Source organism: Gavia stellata, chromosome 7, assembly GCF_030936135.1.
Source record: "Gavia stellata isolate bGavSte3 chromosome 7, bGavSte3.hap2, whole genome shotgun sequence".
Classification (NCBI taxonomy): domain Eukaryota; kingdom Metazoa; phylum Chordata; class Aves; order Gaviiformes; family Gaviidae; genus Gavia; species Gavia stellata.
Window position 1 is genome coordinate 40,674,760 of NC_082600.1, and position 21,311 is coordinate 40,696,070.

General features: G+C 46.5%; 1 protein-coding gene across 1 annotated transcript in view; it reads left to right on the forward strand.

Moving 5' to 3' along the window:
- Nucleotides 1–21,311, forward strand: part of RGS6 (regulator of G protein signaling 6) — a 293,534-nt gene that overhangs the window by 241,400 nt on the left and 30,823 nt on the right. The window contains exon 15 of the mRNA XM_059819792.1: nt 8,032–8,218. Coding sequence (XP_059675775.1) covers nt 8,032–8,218 — 187 coding nt within the window. The remainder of the gene's footprint in view (nt 1–8,031; nt 8,219–21,311) is intronic.

Genomic DNA, 21,311 nt, shown 5'->3' on the forward strand with positions numbered 1-21,311 from the left:
AGCCAGAGGGGCAGCCTGAACAGGTAGAGGTTGATACTTGGCAGCTGAGGTTATGGTTCAGACTCTCGCCTGCACGTGAGAAACAGCCAGGTTTACTGCCACGTTCATCCATTTGTGCAGAAGCAGGAAGGTGGCGGTTAGCAGCAGGGCGGATGACTTGTGGTTGGCCGCAGGGCAGGGCCACCGGCCTGCGCTGAAGGCAAGGGTTGGAGTCAGTGTCGGGGTGCTGGCGCGCGCTCTTGTGTTCTTGTGTGCGGGATCCTCTACCTTGCTCCTCGACCGAGGTACAGAAGGTCAGAGGCACTTCATGGATACCTGCGACAGTCCTCACCTGCTCCTTTCCCTGATTAGTCCTGAAGACACAGAAGGATCCATCAGTAATGTAATTTGACTGGCCTAGACATGGTGGTGTCCAGTAAAAACTGCTTTTTTACGCAGTCTGAATTACACTGCAGAGGCTATGTTGTGGTGCTCTGGTGCTGTCTCAGCACATGGATGTGTGCAGGGACCAGTTCACGAGCTTTCTTTGGGGGCAGTCCTGTTCCAGTAGGCACAGGAGTCGCTGGCAGAGACTGCCGTAGAGATTGCAGTTTCACGGGCAGATCCATGCCTGCTCCAGGGATGAGGAAATCTGCTGTCAACTGGACATGCAGTCAGTCAGGTTTTGTGTCTTTGCTGGTAGTGAGTGGGTTTGATGTTGTTCTCAGTTTACACCAGCTAAGAACTTCATTGTGCAGTCTTTAAGTTTGTGTTTGTTAATTTTTTTTCATTTAGAAAACCAAATACATTAGTAAAGCACGTGAACAATGGTCACGTCAGTGCAGTCTGCTAGCCTGCGAGATATGAAAGGGAAATTCCCCAAAAAGTGGCTTTAAATGGCATTGGAACTGACCATCATATCTATCATATTTTCCTGTCCAAGTAGAAATACAGAAAGCATGCAGGTAGCAAACCAGTGAAAAATAAATGTACTTTTGTCTGTTATTTTTGAAAACCTGAAAGTTACCTGTAAGATAAATAAGGGAGTGTTACTAAATCACATAAATGAGCTTGATATTTTATTGCTGAACAGGTACTGAACTTGTATATGCTTATTGCACTTACGTACAGTGGTGCTTATTTGCACTTAAATTGTAGTGATGAAGTGCAGAATTAATATACTGTATTGAAATACTCATCAAATGGGTTTTCTGAAATATATCTGGGGTTGCACTAATGGGCATGGTGGTCTTGGGTTAATGGTAAGACTTGATGATCTTATAGGTCTTTTCAAACCTTAATGATTCTGTGGTTCTGTGTGTAAAAAAATCCAGCAGGTTTTATGACTAGAGGGTGTCCCCCATGTTCATCCTACTCAAAGAAATGGAGAAAGTTTCATTATGAGAAGGGAAGCATGTACCTTCCTCGGTCAATCAGAGCTGATCCTCCTGCTGATGTGCGTTCTCTCCGTTTTTGAGACGGCTTGTAGTGAAGGGAGGCTGCAAATCAGTGGGCTGGGATAGAGAGGTTAAATCCCGCATCCTTTTTGGAAGACACTGGTATCATTATTAGTTAATATGGGAATATTGCTATCATTCTTACGGTACCATTATCATGGTATTGGCTTATGTGGTATCACTATTGTCTAATACTGGATCAGTGTTAGCAAGCCTGCTTAAAGCTTTAAATAACAACAGGACAGGAAGGCAGAAATATTAATGAAGAAAACTGGAATAGGTTGGATTGTTAGCAGTGGTGCTAGAGAGCAGAAGGTGGCTCTCCAGGGTTCAGGTGTGGCAGAGAAAGCTCCTGAATTCTCATTAGGAGTGTGTGGCAGAAAGGAAAGCAACCGCTGGATGCATAAACATTCAAGCAAAATTTAAGTTCTACCCAACAGCAGGGTTAGGATCTGTCTCACCTAAGTTGGCAGCTTGGAAGCACATGCTTTCTTCTGTATGATCCAGGCTCCCTTAAGAGTGAGAGGAGAGAGGCTGAAGAGGAGTCAGTGAATCACCTGGGAAGGATTTCTTTCAGCTTTAAACAGAAACAAAACTAAAAGCACCTAAATTGCACTGTAAAGTGCCCATCTCTCCATCTATAAGCCTGGAGAGACTGATTCAAATGACAGTGTCTGCACAGTAGACAGCTACAGTTAAGTGAGATGCATCCCACCCAAACCCTGGGAAGCTGTAAGGAACTTGCTGAGGGCACAGCATCTAGCACCTTGCCAGAAAAATTACATTTGTGGGTATCTTTTAAGGACTCTCCTCCTAGTAACTATCCAGAGATGTGGGAACTGTTGCAGCAGGGATGTATTCTCCCTTGGGAATGTAGGTATGATCTTCATTAAGACTGGCCAGAGTCCTGTAGGCCACTGTGTTGTCCTCAAGGCAGATCTGAGAAAGTGAATGCTGGAAAACCTAGAAATTCCTGGTAGTGCTAGAAAAGAGATTTCATGAAGTGTGCAACTGAGAATGCCTTGAAATGAATGTAATTCAGTAGTATAGCAAGGGGACCAAATTCTGCTCTTACACCCAGTGGTGTAAGTCCCAAACCACGGGGTTGATTGTGGTGGGGTATTTCCAGATCTTCCTAGCTGAGAAAAATTGGTCCCGGTGGGGGTCTCAAGTGAGGCACTGCCGGAGATAGCAGCAGCCTAGACTCGGTGACCTCCCGGGTCTCCTTCCAGCTGTGTTTCTGTGTTCTAATAAACTTGCAGGATCATGTCCACCAGTCTCTGGGGCTCGGCTGAGCCCTGTACCTTATTTATTTACTGGCTGTCCATTATTTATGCGAGAGCAGGAAAGCCAGTCAGTCGGGTATTTTTCTCTCTGTTTTTATTTTAACTCTTTTTCTTGCTCACTTTTCTTTCTCCTCTCTGTTGCTATCTTTCATCTACAACTTGTTTTGACTCTGTTGATTTTTGAAGTACCCAAAATATAGCAGACAAAACGCCAAGCTTCAATTAAAAAAAAGGGCGGCCAACAGAGAGTTGTTATACGTTTTTTTATGACCTGGAAATCTCCTGAGACATCTTGAGATTGCTGAGATGTTCGTTTAACTGGTGGATTGATTTTTATTCCCCCCCCCCCGCCAACTTCAAAGAGTGTCAGCTGGAAAGAGAAACCACTAAGTGGGAATATGGGACAGGGGAACTTTACCCGAAGGGAAAGGAGACTGCACACCTGTTTATAGACCTAAATAGAGAACACATGATGCTTTATAGGAATGCACTGGGAAGCTTGCAATGCACCGATGCATATGTGAACATATGTTGAAAATCAAGCTATCGGGAAAATAATTTTACCTGCAGAAAGTATTTGTATCTTATATGACCCCTAATGGCTGAAGCTTGTTGCCAATTTATTTTTTTTTCCCCGGTTTTCGTGGGGAAAGGAAAAGTTCGGGCGTTGAGGAGAGCAGATACTGGCTCCGCCCGCTGCCTTCCGCGCTTGTCCCCGCTGTCCCGTGCGAGGGGCAGTGCCGGCGGGGTCGCCCGGGGGCGGCAGGGCGCGTCCCCGCCTGGCCAGCAGGCGGCACGGCAGCCCCGCGCCTGAGCCGGCGGCGGGCGGGCCCGGCGCTGCCGGGGTGGCGGGCGGGCGGCGCTGTTCTGCCTGAGGGTTGCCTGGGCGCCTCCAGGAGGCTGGGGGGAGGTGCCGGCCCCCCCCCGTGCCGGCCGTCAGTGTGAGCGAGCCGGCACCTGGTGCGCTGTAGGGCTTTATCTACTCGCTGGCGAAGGAGCCGAAGCGCGGGGGCGCTGCCTGACTAGAGAGGGGCGTTTCCTGCCCCAGAAAACTAAACGGCAGCAGTGAGAGGGAGTTGCGGTTTGAAGGGGGGGTGCGCAGCCGGGGAGGGGGGAGCGGAGGAAGGACGGTGAGGGGGAGCCCGGCTGGGCAGCGGGAAGCTTGCCCTCGTTCGCACTGGCACTGCAGTCTCCCTGGAAATGCTGTATCAGTGAGGGACCCGCGCTCTGCCGTGCCCCGAGCTCGCAGCCTCGCTGCAGCCGTCTCTCCCCACCGTGCCCCACGGAGGGCAGCTTTCTGCCGGCCTCAGCCACGCCAGGCTCACCGTGCCAAGGATCCGGCTGTTAACCCAAGAAAGGAAACGTTTCTCCTGCCTGAACCGCATGTTGATTTGTAGATACTACCTTCGTTCATTTCCCCTCCCACCTGTGCTGTTAAAGCTGTCTTTTCTCTTGCTGAAAGGAAGTGAGAACAAGATTGTGAATGGCAAGAGACGCGAGATGGGAGGTGCACCAGCTATTTACGTGGAGAGGAGTGCGCTCATGTTGCGAACTCGGATAGTCACTTGGTGATTCCACTGTCAAGCCAGGGATATCATGTCCTCCCCCAAGATAGGAATACAACCCTGTCCTTACGCTGATAGTCTCTTCTCAGTCCCTGCAGTCATCCGTATTTTGCCTCTTGATCAGGTTTTAAAATTAATTTTTGGTTTACAACCTCAGAAGCAACCCCCTGTCCTTCCCTAGCAGTCTTTTCACCAAGGGCCATCTGCAAACAGCAGCCCAGGGTGACGGAGCACCTCGGCAGTGCCCTGCGGGGAGGCGGAGTGGGCACGCTGAGGCCCAGGAGCTCTCTGTGCCTTGAGGGGGCTGTGTAGGATAAAGCGCCATTACGGGATATCTCCTGCAAGTGACAGCAGCTTAATTACATGCTGGATGAGGCTGGAATGGTTTATGCCTCTGACAACAGTTTAGGACACCATATTATCAGCCTTCTCCAGATCTTACATGCTGTTTTATAAAGGGCAAAGAACCTGTGATCAATGCTGCTGTTCCCTCGGTGCAGACAGTCCCTGTGCCAGTCCTGCTCTGCTTATAGGGCACTTGAGGAGAGGAGACATGAGGACATCTCCCTCCTCCCCTGCCCTGTGCAAGAGGTGTCCACCAGAGATCTGCCCCTGCACCTCCCAGAGAAATGGGGGAGGCAATGTGGGATCTCTGGACTCCTTGTGAGCGTGGGGCTGGGCTTGTGCTTCAGAAATCGCAGGACTGACTCAGGGACTACGTTTGCACTTTATAATTAAGCACAAATTCCAGTACAGCCATTGTGTGCCTGCTCTCTTCCCAGGCAGAAATACCTGCTTCTCTCTTGTAAATGCCGTATAAATCCCATAGGAAGCCCTGCTTATGCACTGGCTTCAGGATGATTCCTTGTGGCACAGAATTTGCCTCGGAGTCGAGGCTGCAAGGCTGGGGTACCCCTCTTTGATGTTCCTTGATTTTCAGATACCAGCTGTAGTGAATAACTTTGAAATTTTTACCAAGACAAAACTCCCCTTTGCCTTGAAGAGGACATCCAGCCTTGGGCATGAATTCACAATTGCTTGCAGTAAAAAGAGCTTGTTCTTGTTAGTGTCAGGTTGGTGTGGTTGGTTGGTTTTCAGATTGAGCCAAATGGTTATTAAAATGGATGGTGCTCCTGTTCTGGCAAGCTGTCACTTCACAGTGCGCCCGGTTCTCTCACGAGCATGCTTTCCCAGCCCGCCTCCCCGGCTCCAGGGGCAGAAGATAAGCCAGCAGAAAATGTTCTCTCTAGCCAAGTGCTTGTCTGAATTGTCCAGGCTACTCTGGAATGATTAGCATCTTTTCTCTTTATGCCTTTTCTGTGTTCACATCTTTCCATCCTATCTGAAATTGAATGATAAAATATTTTCAAAGTAAAGACACACACATATGGCATCAGATTGTTGCACTGTGAGTGCTACCCTTTACTCTCTGCATGCATGTGATAAGTTGGGGTGTCACTTATGGTTCAGATAACAAGGCAGGACATCAGGCACACTTAGCATCTTGCAGATGGAAAAGGGCCAACTATGCACACCCATCTGCCAACCCCAAATACTCTGTTTTGGTTTATAAAACTGAATGTCACCGTGTGAGTACCACCACTATGGGACTCTGCAGGTACTGGTGTAGCATCTGAGCATACCCCAGTCCGTTTTACTGACAGCCTGCTAGGGAGCAGGGAAAACCGTATGAAGGAGTATGATCAAGTGGCTTGGGTGAGTCAGGGCTGTGGTGTTCGTCCCCATGCATGCAGCAGTCCTGCAAACACTGGAGCAGCGCTGCAAAGGGCAGGCAGTCATTCTGCAAGTTACTGGTAGGGTCGTGCAGCGCATCCTGTCTAGATGGGGTCCTAGCCCCCAGCACAGTGATGCTGCCTCCTGCTATCTCTCACAGGCTTCATGGTTGGATTAAGCATGTTATTTGGGTGAGAGAGAGGGACAGTAGGAACAGGAGAGAGCACAAGATGGGGCTGGCTTAGCAGCAGTGGAGCAAGAGACAAAACATGCGTACCTGCAAGCAAGAGACAAAACATGCATACCTGCAAGCGTGGCCTGCTCATGTTGGAGGCATGGGTGCAGGGAGCATCCTCACCCCGCATGCCTGCCTAGCAGGGCAGGAACAGGGGACAGGCAAGGAGGATTTAGGCTGGCCTTGCACACAGAGCAGATGTCTTTTTTTTCCCAAATTGGCCGTTTCCCTCTATTGCAGGTAGGGGACCAGGCTAAATGGGTTAGCGGCCTCATTTGGTGATGGTAACACCAGTGTTTCTGGGGTGGTTTGGTACTGCCTGCAGCTGGGAAGGAAGCAAGAGTCAAAAACAGCACAGGAGTCACTGGGATGCTGGCTCCTCCGCCCACCCTCACTGCCAATGGGATTCTGGTTTGGGAGAGACTCTATCTTCCTCCTTGCACCATGGGGGAGCATTTGCCTTAGTGGCAGCCGGCTGGCACCATTGAATCATTCGGTGTGGGAAATCAGGCTTTCAGTTAAAGTTCAACTGGTTTATTTAGTAGTCTCCCATAATGACAAGGTGGGGGCAGAGGATTTTGTAAGTTGTGCAGCTCTTGCAGTTGCCCTGAACAAGCAGTGACCCAGACAAACCCTGTCCCCACTGCACAGTCTTCCGAGCAGACACAGGTGTGCGAGAGCGGTGCGTGGCAGGGATGGCCAAGGCGAGCCCTGCCCTCCTTGTCATCCCCGGGCCATGGGCTCCTTTGCCACGGGGTAGGAAAAAGTTGGTTATTGCAGGAGGCTGTGAAGGTCCCTTCTGTACCTATTTGCCCTGTAGCCATCGATGCTCTCTGCAGAGCACTATTGTAACCGTTCCATGGGGTCGCAGGATCTGGGTACCCAGGGCAGAGGCTGCGGGGGATATCTTCTTGCACAAAGGCTGAGCTGGCCAGAACAGAAGGCTACTATGGACCATGCATCTTCTGAACTAATCATCTGAAAGAGCATATTTCTGTCAAAGATAAATGAAACCAGCAACACCAACAAAATACCCTTTTTTTACCTAGGGTAAAAGGTAAGGCATGTCACTGTTTCAAAAGTATTCCATGGACGTTTGTTTCACAGATTGAGATGTGGATTATGCTCTTGGCCATCAAAAAGCTTATGTTCTCAATGATTTTGAACTTATTTTAGTCCATAAGTGTGGTCCAGTCAAGAAAATATCCCTGTAAAATTGGAGTATGGGCATAACAAGGTTCTATATTGACCTCTTCTCATGGCATCCATCTGAATGCTGGTCAGTTTACAAGTCAAAAAAAAAAAAAGATTTCTCTAAGTGTCAGTGCTACAACTTCACTGTGGAAATGATATGAACATTAAGTTTGTTCTGCATTTTACATCCCCTTTGGATAACTGATCCTGCAGGCAGGAATGACCATTGGTTTGCAGCGGGGCTGTGGGAGGCAGAGTCCACTCGCCTCCTCCAGCTGCATCAGCTCTGGAGGTTTCCTGTTTGCATGCCTAACGTCACACTTCTGCAGGGGCGGTTTGAATAAGAACGTATCACTTAAAGTCGCTGTTCTGATCTTAGCCACAGTGTAAGGGTTTGGTGTAAAGTATATCACACCTTCGCCTGAATTCGTGCTAAATGGAGACTATTCTGTGAATTCAGCTAGATGCGGGGTTAGGCTCTACATCTGTGCTTTGGGATTCTGCCCAAGCTTATCCACAAAGTCTTATCAAGATTTCTTTCTTTTTCTGTTTTCTTCCCTTTTAATTTTTGCCTAGTACAGGTTTTGGCTGGCCGTCCAAGACCTCAAGAAACAACCTCTACAGGACGTAACCACCAGAGTGGAGGAAATCTGGCAAGAGTTTCTAGCTCCCGGGGCCCAAAGTGCTATCAACCTGGATTCCCACAGCTATGAGAAAACAAGCCAAAATGTCAAAGACCCAGGGAGATACACATATGAAGACGCACAGGTTTGGTTTTGATTTTATGGAACTACTGCTAATAAAACTCTCAGTTTTACTGTGATATTCTACTATCACATTGTCACTGCTCACTTGTAAGAAAAAGGAGAGGCACAGTTGGAAGTGACTTTGAGGATATCTCTTCAAGCTGGGTAAATGATATTTTCTTTGAATCTGTCAGTTATAACAGGCTAATGCTCCTCTGGGAACAAATGTTCCAAAATTTACAAGTCTGCAAGGCGCAGCGAGCTGGAGCCATGTCTCAGAGAAAGCAAAGATGAAAGAGTGCTATAAAGTTCAGTTTGGCTCTCTGTGCTCCCTGTCACCAAAGTCTGTCATATTTACAGAATGGCTGATATCATATCAAAATCCTGGTTAATACACTTTTTTTATCATTTATTTATTTATAGCTAATTATATTCCCCCCTGCCAAACCCCAAATGCAGTAGCTCCCTCCAACACAGCTAGAAACTTGTCCACCAGACAATACCTTAGAATAATGATAGGACAGCAGGCAATGCAGTGAGCTTAATCCTTCTCTCCTAAGGGCCCCAGATTTATCAGGGAAATTTTACAGATAAACTGTATACAGAAAATGCCTTTAGGAAAACAGATAATTTGAGAAAAACTGCTACAAGCAAGGATAAAGCTGCATAACCTTCTGAAAAAGTGAAAATGTCATTTTATAAAGGCTAAAAAGGAAAAAGGAAGAAGGGATCATTTGGCAAATATTACCAGGGACACAATTAAAAGATATCCTCCTCGTAATAATTTTTATCAAAAGCATATAGTAAAACCAACAGCAAATGAAAAGAATCCTTGTTCTTATATTTTCTTTAAATTGGCGTTCAAAGGCAGTTCTTCAAAATACTCCACTAACAAAATATTTCCATCTCAGGGGAGATGTTGTGGACCACTTATACAAGGTTAGGCAATGAATTTTTCAAACCAGCATCAAATACTGTATTTTCGTGAATGCAATCTTGCTCCTTAGGGCCAGCATAGAAGGAAAGTACGCAAAGTTTCAAGGCAATCCCCTGTGCATATCAGGCAACTTAAATGTTCTTTTTCAAGCTGAGAAACACAGGAGTATGAAAACATTCTGGATAAGATGTGCTTTTTTGCTTTGCTGTTACAGTGAATGAGATCATCTTCAAATTTGCGTTACCTGAAAAAAATGATGGCAAAATGCAGGCTAAAGCAGATAGGTGAATAATGGGGGAATTGATTAAATTGATAAGTAGAAGTACTGAAAAGAAGATGGATGTTTAGACAATGAGTATTTAATCAGAAGAAGACATGGAGGATTTAGGCTTGAACTGATCAGTTCACAATGTAATTGCCATTCAAAGGGTGGTTGATGAAGTCAAGCTGGAGCTCTTGCAGTTAGACTGCAATTTTAGCTCTTTGGGTTAATTTTATTTCAGAGGATTTTTATGCTGATGGATGTCCTCTACTCATCTGGTTTGGTTCACGGAAACAGAAGTATGAGGTAGACCTTCAGGCCTGGCTGTGGTCCTCTTGGAGACTGAGTCTGTGCCAAGAGAGGACAGAGCAATGTGGAAGGTGAACCCAGTTACCACCTTGTGCAGTGGAGTTCTGGTAGCTCTCCAAAAGCCAAGCAGGCTGTTTCTGACTGCTTGACGAGATAGCTAAGAAGACTGTCTAACAAAAGCAGAGGGAAACAGGACACTGCTGAAGAGTGTAGTGCCCTGGCAGAGCCGGAGCAATGTTGGCTGTTACTGGCTCATCCTGGAGAGGGGACATTTTTGTTTGCACGTCCAGGAGCCAATATAGGTCCCCCCACTGCGCTCTGAATCTCCCAGCTACCATCCTGGCATCCCCCCCAGGTCAGCCCTGCCACCTTGGGGGCTCTGTTGTCCACGAATCTGTGTCAGGTTGTAGCCTGGCTGCCTTATCTCAGCACACTGGCACCAGGAGCCCATGAGAGCTCCCACACATCCCGCATTCCTAGCGACTCAACCAGACACAACCAGTCAAAACACCCCACTGTGGGAGGGAGAATGAGTGTTGTCCGGTCCTGTGTAGCTTTAGCACAAAGAGGAAAACAACTGAAATGTCCTTGTGAATAAGGAACACAAAAAAAATTAGTTTACTGAACAGCACATTCTTTGAACGCCTGCTGCTCTGAGACACTAAGAGGAAAGAAAAGGGTTGCCTGAAGTGAGAAAATGAAATTGCTGCTCCTGCAGTGGAAGAATAGGAGAAGGTGATGTGGCACTCTAGCCCTTATGCTGACCCGGGAGACCCACAAAATGCCAATTCTGTAGAAAAAGCATTAGGAATGAATGCATTGCTGTACTTGGGAAGGGGAAGGTGTAGCAGCCCACAGTATACTTCAGGCTAGTGAATGTGTTACAACTGTAAGCGGAAAGCAAAGCATCATCTGTTATCAGGTGCTTAACAGTCTATATGGATGTGCTTCTTTACACAGCCTTGGATCCCAGCCCCAGAGCTCTCCCAGGTGCTGCATAACCACCTGGTAAAACAACTAGCCTGGAAGAAAACAGGGAGAAAAGGGGGTTCCTGACAAACATGCCTCTCACTTAAGACCTTTTCATCCCATGGCCACTCATGATCTGAAGGCAAATGGTTCCTCTATTTAAGAAAAGTGACACTGAAAATCTCAGCTCCAAACATACCCAAAGGACTCCTAATCCAAACCTGAATTTGGCGTGCATTTAGTATTTCGGACAGAGCTCTGGCTAAGATCGGTTCCTGTGTTACAGAAGCAAGTGTTTTGCTATTTCCCCACCTCAGCTTACGATATTTGCCCTGTTGTGTGTCCATCGCTGCTGCTGCTGCACTCTGCAGTCCGGCACTGCTCCGCTTGCACAGAGCTGCCTTCTCTTTCTGCATCTCCTGCGCGTGCCCTTGCCCACCCCATGCCCTGCTCAAGCTGTGCTGGCTCACGTCGGCTCTGAGCAGAGTGTGCCACGCCGGCTGAGCCTGTGCTCGCCTCCCCCAGCCATCCAGGTTTGCTGGCATCCCCCATCTTCATGCAGCACAGCTCTCACTCTTAGCTCTGTCCTGATTGTCAGCTCTGCCAGCTGTCTTGATCTGCAGCACCTTTTGTCATTTTAGTGCTGAGCCTCTCCAGAGGTGAGCCTACCAATTCAGCTGATTATTTTCTGCTCTTAAACAACTGTCCACTGGGTAAAATATTATGATTATCAAACCATTTTCACTGGGGAGTAAAGTAGCTTTTAATACAAGGGGCACCGTCAGGAAAGGTCAGTTCAATTAAACAGTGAACTACTTAGCAGGATGTAAGCTCCCACAGGAGTTATCAGCATCATTGAACAACCAGTGTGGGGCCCTGCAATATGAAGCAGGCACAGCCAGCTCTGGAAAGTAAAGAGGTTTGGGTCCATCCGAATGGCTGCTTTTGGCTAATGAAGCTGCTGACAGCTGAAGTAATTAATCTTTAACATGGGAATCCAGAGCTGTGAGTGTGACAATTATGACTCCCCTCTACCCCAACCTTCAAGCATCTCCTTGCCTCCCCTGAAATGTCTTTCTGCCTTCAGCAAGTCTCTAATCCCTACGTCAGTCCCTTGGCATTGGGAACTCGTATCACAAGAATGCGTTGTGTCTCCTGATAGTAATGTTTGCTTGTAGGGGCATTTACTGGTAGGCTTCAGAGCTAGGTACACTAAAGTAAGGTAAGCCATGTAGTTGTCTTTGGAACTATTTTGCTGTTTGCTTTGTTTATTTTTCTTCTTTAATAAATAAAATAGAGTTTTAGATTGGCATTCCTTTACCTGAACTAATCAGCTACTGTTTCTCTGAAGATGATGCGGGGAAATTCAGTTCTAATCGTGGCTCAGTTAGGGATTTTAACTGTACTGTGCAGATCCTTGGCTAATTCCAGAGCAGATTTAGACCATAATGCCAAATTCCAGGCTGCTCAAACCAGAAATGTACCTGGCCCAGATTTGGACCCAGTTCATGCTCTCAGCTGCCCCAGGTGTTGCTTCAGTTTGTTCTGGACTGCAATAGAGATATGAGCCCTTGCAGGATTCGTCAGTGGTCAGTCCTCAGTTTGCATTCTGATCCCATCAGAAAGGTGGGAGCATTGACAGAACTTGACAGGAACCTGTTGAATTCAAAACCAACTCCAGGTGTGAGCAAGGAACTCTTGGAAGTGGAATGTCATTTTCTACCAAGAAGGGAAAATGAGGGGTGACCTTTCTTCCACTGACACTGTTTTTTCAAGCACGCACAGGATGTGAAAGCAAGCATATAGAGTGTATGCCTGGTGCTTATTCAGTGGGCATACAGAACTCCTTTTGTAGGTCTTCAGCAAAATCACAGCGTGGAAGAAAAACAAGAAAATAATCATTCATTGTGTGTCTGTATCACCTTTCATGTAAGAACTTGAAGAAACATTATTCCTATTTTCTTAGAGTTTCACCCAGTCACCCCAGTTACATGCATGTCTGTAAAGTACGGTGACTAAGGATGGAGAACTGAGGTAACAGAAAAGCAGCTCTGGTTGGCAGTGCAGGTAGTCAGCAAGGGGCACGGGGCAGACCCAGGTGCTCTGCCTCGAGGCAGGGCTCAAGTCCAATTGCGCCAGCACTGCTCAGAGACCTGGAGCTTGTGCTATGGGCAATTGAAAAGTACTGCAGCATTGCATCTATATATACGCACATGGATGGTGCTGAAGCCTCCTGGAGGCTTTTGACAGCCTGGACCTTCCTGTGGAGGTTAGGGACTACACAAGGACTTGACCTTTATTCTCTTTTCTTCCTTGGGCTCTGATTCTGTGGGACTGGAGGAGAAAATCTTTCCTTATGCTGCACTCTGGTTGCCTTCCCTGTATGTGGGTTACAGTGACTGTAGAAACAGCCTTCACCCAAAGTCTCACTGTTGCTTTGTATTTGTTACACACAAAAACAAAAATGCAAGCTCCTTCCCATGTGGATTTCACAAAACAACCTACAACCAAACAGAATCTAAAACTAAGAGCCCCACAAATACACCCAAAAGAGCACTTAAGTGTCGGGAGCAAAAATAGGAAAGTGATGATGGAGGCTTATGCTGGCGTGCCTCAGGCTGCACAAAGCAGGAAATAAAGGACTTAGAGCAGAGGTCTACATAGGAGCAGGTATTCAGTGTTACTACTTTTCCAAGAGTTTTTCTACATCTACATATGCATCACATATTAGAAAGAAATTCTTTTATCCTTTGCTTTTCATTTTAATTGGTGGTTTAGTAGTCATGTTATATGAAAAACATCTAACATCCAGCCTTTGTTTTGCTGTTGCCTTTCTGTCTCTGAAGGCATCTGGGATCAAATGACTGTCCAAGCTAATACCCCTCTGTTGCACATGGGCCAGGAGAAGGGCTAGGAAAAAGTCATGAGCAAGCTCTCCTTGCACATACAGTGACAGAAAACAGCAGATCTCGCCAAATGAAAGATCATGAGAATGGGGTGACAAGAACAGTCAGCATATTCCCACAGGACAATAGTCTGCCTGTTATTTGGGGTGTTGATCCTGCCAAGCTGGCCAGTACTGCATGCACAAGCAGTACCAGTGCCTCGTGCCAGACATTTCCTAGCTCCTAAAAATACCTTTAAATGGATTATACGGGAAAGTCTCTAGCTTGCTTAAAAATCGAATTCGGCACTCAGACTCCAGCACTCTTGTGCCAGTAGTGTGCACCATACTTCTTGAATGCAAGAAACAACTGCGTGTCAAATCCAGAGCAAGAGCATTTCCTCTTTATGTGACGGTCAGGAACGAGCAGGGAGTGAAAGAGCCTGCAAGCGCATCCCTTTCTATCTGAGAAGCCAGGACTCCACGAGTCCACTTCTTGTGGACGATGGGTGAATGTTGTTGCAGATGACTCAGTTCCACACCTGCCAAACCCACATGCTGCAGGAATACTGCAGTCTCTAATTTTTCTAATGGTTTGTTATCTCTTAAATTGTTCACCCTTCTAATTTAAAAAAAAAAAAAAAAAATCCCCGGGGAGATTTATCTACAATGCATTTCACATCTCCCCTTCTCAGACCACAGCAGATGTGAATGTCGTGTGCTGTCTGGATGGGGTTCATTGGCAAACAGATGCAAGATTTCGACTTGATGTTCTTATAGGTCTTTTCCAACCTTAGTGATTCTGTGATTTTGATATGCATTTGTATCATGGACTCCCAAGAGCTTGAGTTCAATCACTTAAAGGTGATATAGCAGTAGATATTCTGCAGTCAAAATGTTGATGAGATGTGAAAAGTTGTTTATGTAGTATATATTCTCTAGGTAGGCATCCAAGCAGGGCTGGTCATACCTCAGTGTAGCCACCTTAACTCAGAAGCTGTATGCTGCTTGTTTCTGTAAAGCTGCATCCTCCTCTGTCACCATCTCCTATGGGATACAGACTGCCCCAGTGCAACAGAATTTCATTTCTGCTGTATGAGGGATTCTGCGTGTTCCTCTCTTTGGCACAACTCAGCTTCTTGGCAGGATTTTCCATAGAGAAAACAGAAAGAGGAAGCTGCAAACAGCCTTGCGAATGTCACAGTGTTGGCCAAAAAGTTGAGTAGTTTCATCTCATGGCTGTACCACAGTATGTATAGGAGTGCAAAAACCCATCTACGTTGTTGCGACTTCTAGATATTGTATTGTTTGGAAAAGAGATGCCAATCTTCCAACTGCTACACTAGGTTGTCCCCTCCTCCCAGGCAAAACCTGTTCACTTGGGCTTTTTGCCAGTAGCCAGGATTTGGCCCATATTGAGAGAATCAGCCTCTTAGCCATGATCATTGTTCTCAAAGTCTAAAGCTGCTCATCGGGCGTTAGACTCCCAGCAGCCCACTCTTGTCTCCCAGGATAGTCCTTGCTATATTTAGGACTAAATCCTTCTGCAGTACCAGGCTGACCCCTTAACTGTGCAGCGCTCAACAACCCTTCTTCACCTCTGTAGTTCTCCGCACTGCGTCTGCCACGGACCCCCCGGCAGCTCTGCCTTCCCATTTGTATGTTTGAAGGTATGAAGCAAACCAGTTGTCTCATCAATTTACAGAGGAGCCAAAGCTAAATTTATGTGTTACTTTTATCGATGCACTTTCCCCAAAAAGATTTACGTTGTGTTTCCAACTATGTATCTACAGGGCTAAACAAAGGATTTCTGTGTATTACTCAAAATGAGCTCTCATTGCTTACAGTTATCCTTCCTGCTAAAGCTCTTTCTTACGTTCCTGTGCCTTCAGCCCAGTGTAATTTCATTTGTGGCCTGAAAAGAGGTTTTTTGCTTTTCAGTTTAGCAGGGAAGTTAGTCTATATTACAGTATAATTATTCATCTTTTTTTTTTTTCCTTGGTAACAAAAACAACTTGGTTGAGTGTGGAGAAAATGCACCAGCTATAACTGTGGGTGTAAATTATTGTGTCACTTAAACAACTTGAGAGTGGCCAAAAAGATATTGCTCAGATTTTCCAGAGCAATTCATGCTCAGGCCAAGACCCTTATGTGCCATTTACCAACCTGAAACATTTCTTTTATAAACTATAAAACAAGGGAAGCCTAGCACTCCCACAGCAGCCAAAGCACCCATTTACCCCTCGCCCTGCTCGATGGCAGTACTGCCAGGTACCAGTGAGGCTTCGGGAAGGGGTCTCTCCCTGGTTAATGCATGAGTCAGCTCAAAACAGGCAGTACAGCATTTTTGAGAAGAGTAAAATCCTAAATGTGGGGACCAGAATAAGCAGATCCAGAGGCGTTCTTAGTGGGGATTTGGAGACGTTAAGGGGAGTTGGAATAAAACCCCCGTGTGTCCCTGCCTCCTCCCCCCCAGTGTTTTCCCATCAGATTCAGTCAGGGCAAGTGTTAAGGTCTTTTCTTCTGCAGCTTCTTCACTGCTTGCCTCATCTCAGCTGTGCCTGCTACCAACAACTTCAGCTTCCAGAGCTGATGCAGCATTTTTTCCTGCTTTCTCTTAAGTGCATTTCAGCACCGTCAGTTAGACTGAATGGCAATTGATCATAATTGCTCCTAAAAACTGTTGCATTCAGTAGTGGCACAAGTAACTACTAAAGAGGAGTAGGTCACCTTTCCTTTCTTTGGCTTTTTGGAAGATCCTGGTGGTGGTGTGGTGAGGGGTCCTGCCGGTCAGGCAGGATTCCTGAGGGTGGGCTGGGAAGAGTACAACAGAGTGAATAGGATACGTCTCCAACAGCCCCCAGATAGCAGGTTTTGCTGACTGCAGTGTGCATGTGTGCTGGCACAGGGGTTAACCTCAGCCCCCCTGCCACAGATGTCCATGCAGAGTAGAGGTGCCGACAGAAAGGTATCAGGCTGCTGCCAAGTCTTGTTGGAAGGTGCAGCAGTCACACACCGTGTGCTCAGAAAAGTGTCTCCCCGCTTTCTACTTCCCATGTCCTCTTTGTGGTATGGAGACAGCTCTTTGGAAGGCAAACCCCAGGCAGATCCTCAGCTGGCATCTGTTATCATCCTTCCAGTGGAGGCCACAAGTCATTCACTGAGGCTCTGCTGTCTCGTGTGCGAATCTGCAGTAAATTCCTCCCCAGTGCCCAGCATACAGGTAGAACAAACATTAACGTTCATTGCGGTTTGCTGTTATTTATTTAATTATTTAATCCACTGCTTTACATTGCTTGTGGGCTTTTCTTCAAATGGATTTGTCTGACATTCTTCAAATCTCCCTTGCAGTTGGCCAGAGGGGCGGCTGCTGGTGTTCACATGCTTGCAATACAAAGGGGTCTCCAAGTCAACTCTCACTAGTTTAATGCCAGGTCTTGGTGACAGGGTGAAGGGTGCTCCAAAACAATCCAAAAGATGTGAGTGGTATAGCTAGAGCAAGGAGATTTCTGAGCAGTTTATGAAGGGCAAAGTGGGCCCTTGGGACTTAAGTGAATCTCAACAGCTATCTAGCCTTAGTGTAAGCCCTGTGGAATGGGCTAAAAATGTGCTAAATGGAAACCTGTGCTCGAAAGGAGCAAAGAATTTGCAATTTCCCCCTATTCCCCCTCGTCATCTAAAGGTTACAGCTGTGTTTAGGCACAAACAGGAAAAACTTTCTATCAGCAAATTAAAATTTAAGGGCTTTCTGGAATCTAGCTGGTGTTCAAAGGTCATGAGAACATTGTGCTTGGCCTTCACAACCCCCAAAAAGTCTCCAGCCTGTCACAAAATGTCACAGTGGGTAAGTGGGTGGGATTAGAAATGGATGTGTTTAACCACCAACACCGCTCTTGTCTCATCCACGCATTTCAGAGGAAAGAACCAAGATTTTCTGCTAAAAAGAAATGTTCTTAACAGAGGACACAATTCCTGAGGTCTGCCAGGTGCTTTGTGCAAGTCAGGTGGTGGTGTTATTTTTTTATTATTCAGGTTTTTTCCCCACATATTTCTCAGATATTCCCAAGGTCCTGCTTGGCTGCCACCCATGCCCTCCTCAGGGTCACTGCACTTTGACTGCGAAGGGGGAGAGAGACCTGAGATCACATTGCAGCGCATTGATTTGAAGCAGGTGCAGCTTTGAGACAGTTTCTGCTATCTCAGCCACCTCCCACGTTCCCGTCTGGATTGCAAACTTTCTTTTTCTTTTTTCCTCCCCCTTTCCCCTCTTGTCAGTAAAATTTACAGAGCTTGTCCTTCATCTTCTTCCAAAGATAGAGCTTGTGGAAGGAAAACAGCAGAGAGATGCTGAATCTTATCAGGGTTTATTTCCCTGCACTTAAGCTGTCAGCTGTAGCTGGGGCGGGATTTCCTCTTGGTTTCACATAACTGTAGAAAATAATTTTTTTTTGTGATTTACCTGGCTGGTTCCTTCATTTTCTAATTCACAGAAGTGACAACGTTTCTCCCTTTAAAATTTACTGTTTGTTCTCCTTTATATCATGCAACGGTGATGGCAGGCGGAATGGTTACGTGATCTCAAGTGTAACTCTCATGATACAAGCCTAGGCATAAAGAAGATGCTCAGTGGAGCTGTACAGCCCTCAGGCCCGCTGTGTAGTTCTTCCCATCATGGGGAAGGAGATGTGATTCAGGTGCCCAAAACACAAAAGGGGGTCTGCCTTTCTCTCAAGAAGAGATTTACACAGGCCCCATTGCCTCTGTTGCCTTGGTTCAGGATCTGGGGAACAACAGTTCTGGGGATATTTGCCAGCAAACCCACTCTGCTTGCAGGAGTCTTGTAAGGGAATTGTTTGCTTCCTGGAGATGAAATCCACCGTAATTACAAAAGCAGGTAATCGTGTCACCCTCTATGTTAGACTGACATTTCCAAATGTGCATCCGTCCTCGCAGGGGACCATCAGTACAGCCAGCACTCATCAACAGCATGCTGTGTGAGGGGCTAAGTGACCGGTCAGCTCAAAAGGCCAGCTTGCCAGGGCTTGCTCGCGCATGTCAAGTCAGTCCCTGTCTTCACTCGCAGCTGCCACCGTGGTGGCCTGAAACGGTTGCTTGGTGCTCAGAGATCACTGGCAAGGCTGCAGGGGAGACCGGTGGGATGTGTGATGCCTGTCACCTCCTAGGCAAATCTTGAAAGGCTTTTTGTTTTCCTGCTTTCTGTCTGTTTTTAAAAGCAGGGTGCTACCTTGTTTAATGGTTTAATAGGTCAGTTGGGCAATTTTTGTTAGAAGATTGTTTTGAATTGTTGTTTTTGCAATGTGTCTCCTTAAGGGATTGCTGTCTTAAGTCTAGAGCAGAGGGCTGGGAGTCCGAGCCCTACCTGGGAAGTGGCACCCAGCAATGGCTGGGAGATACTACACTGCCTAGATGAAATGTTGCTCCTGCTGTTGTGCAGGTGTGGCACAGGAACTTCCCATGGCACTTGCAAAGAAATGTCGCAGTGATAATTCTGGCCAGACCGCTCGCAGCACGGGGGACTGTAAAGTCCAGAGCTGCAGCTGCATTGTTAAAAATTACACAAGTAGTGGATTTGCTTTGTGTATTCAGGAAGCCAGTAATAACGAGCTCGTTACCCTATAATAAACAACTTTACAAAATGCAGAATTCTCTCAGCATAAGGATGGGAAGGCTCAAATTTCTTGCAAGCAGTGTCAGGTATGTCAAGGAGCATGCATGTGTATGAAGTGCATCACTAGAGATGCTGGCTGCAGTTGGAGATTCCAGTCTTTGGTGAGGTTATGATCCCTTTCCACCATGTGATAAAGAGGAGGAACAAAAGCAGCTGCTCACTAAAATAAGAAGTGAGAGACCAGAGGGTTGCAATTATCCAAAGTGAGTTAAAAATCCATGAGAGAAGGGGACAAGCCGATTCACACAAGTAGCACAGAGCAGCTAAATCTGTGCCGACACTTCTGTCGATAGGCCCGTTGCTCAGGCTTCCTCAGAAGAATATGCTCAATTGCCAAACCTCCAGTAGCTTTCAATGTATTTAAGAAATGAGGAGCTGCTAAACGTTAGCTGTAAATTCTCCCTAGCAAGTTGCAGGTTTCAGAATGTACAGCAGAAAATAGCTTGGTGGCAAAGAACAGAGTAGGCTAAAGATGAAAACAAATACCCCAGCCACTGGCGTTTCCTGTCCTGCAGCTAGATTTGTTGTGTAACTGGGCGGAACACACACTGCAGCCACAATTTTAGCAGGAACCTTCATCGTGCAGTCTCAGCGGGGATTTTGGCTGCAGCAATGTAAACTGTCCTGTACTGTTGCAAATTGGAAGGCAGTCTTTGCTGACCTGAGCAACTGGCTCAGACTTCCAGTAGGTGCTTCAGAAATGCAGTAGTCTAAAAGAGATGCTCAGTGTATCATTCGTGCCTCCAGTCCAGAGCTTCCAAGCCATTTGAATTCTTGCAATTAAGCAGTAAAGTTTGCTTCTGAAGCTATGTATGTTCCTCCCTTCCCCTATGCCCAGCCTTCTTCCTTCATTAGCATTTGAAGCCTACGAATACTTATTCCCTGTTTGGTTGTATCTTTGGTGAACAGCTGAAAGGTAGCAGTGTTGCTGTTCAGTGATCCCAAGATGTAAAAAGCAGAGAAAATGCTTCATACCAATTAGCTAACCACGGTGGCAGTTGGGCTGTGGGTGTGCAATAGTCCTGTTTTTCAGGGAAGGGCTTCAGTTAAGAAGTCGGCTTGTGGTTTATTTCATCTCAGGATCGAAGTAATTTTTCCCCCTTCCCACAGCCAGATACTGAGTTTATATTGTTTTAAGGTCAAATACATGAAGTTGTCTTGACATGAGCAAGAATGATAGTTGTTGCTGGCGTGCCGGCGGTTTGTATGGCCAGCCAGGCCCTGCTCTGCTGTGTTCCTTTGCCTGCAAACAGCTCATGATCTGTCTGCATGACAATGAAAACTGAATGTTATTTTCCAAAAACATTATTATTGCCTTTCAGAGCAGACCCAGTTATCTGACCACAGGTAAAGAAACCATGTGGAGTCGGAAGGTAGTAAAAAAATTTAATCAGGTGTCTATCAAAATGTTAATCAAAATACCCCTGTCACGCACTGTCTTACCTCAGCCCCACAGCACTTTCCTGCCCACTTCAGCACCCCTCCCACCAGCACCCTGCATGTACTGGGTGCTGCGAGGGAGGACCACAAAGAGGAGGGAGGCTCTGGAGACCACTCAGGCCCTTTACTGTTGATGGGCTACAAGGTGGCTGCCCTACTTACTCATCAGTCTCCTCATGGTCCTGGAAAAGGAAGGAAAAAGGCTTTTAGGTACACAGTTAGGCGGGGTTTTTTCCCCAGGTAATTATGAATAACTCATTAGGAGGACATGGCATGTCCTTGAGAGACCTTAAGAGGTAACAATACAGATGAACTAGTTGCAATATGGCTGGGTTTAAATCAACTGAATCCCAGGTTTCTGCTAGTTGAAGTATTTGAGAGAGAGCTGATGTTGTAAATCCTTATTCACACCAGAGAAATAGAAACCTTTTGATGACCATATCCATGATGTGCATCATTTTCTTTCTTCTTGTCTCAGTGCGTGCTTGGCTCATTCTGTCCTGAATAAATAGAACAAACGTCTCACAGCTGGATGTGAAATGTCATGGCAGTGCTGTAGGTGAGAAGTATGAAGCTATGCCCTCCCTCGTGTTTTTCTGCAGCAAGGAAGGGTGACAGTTGCTAA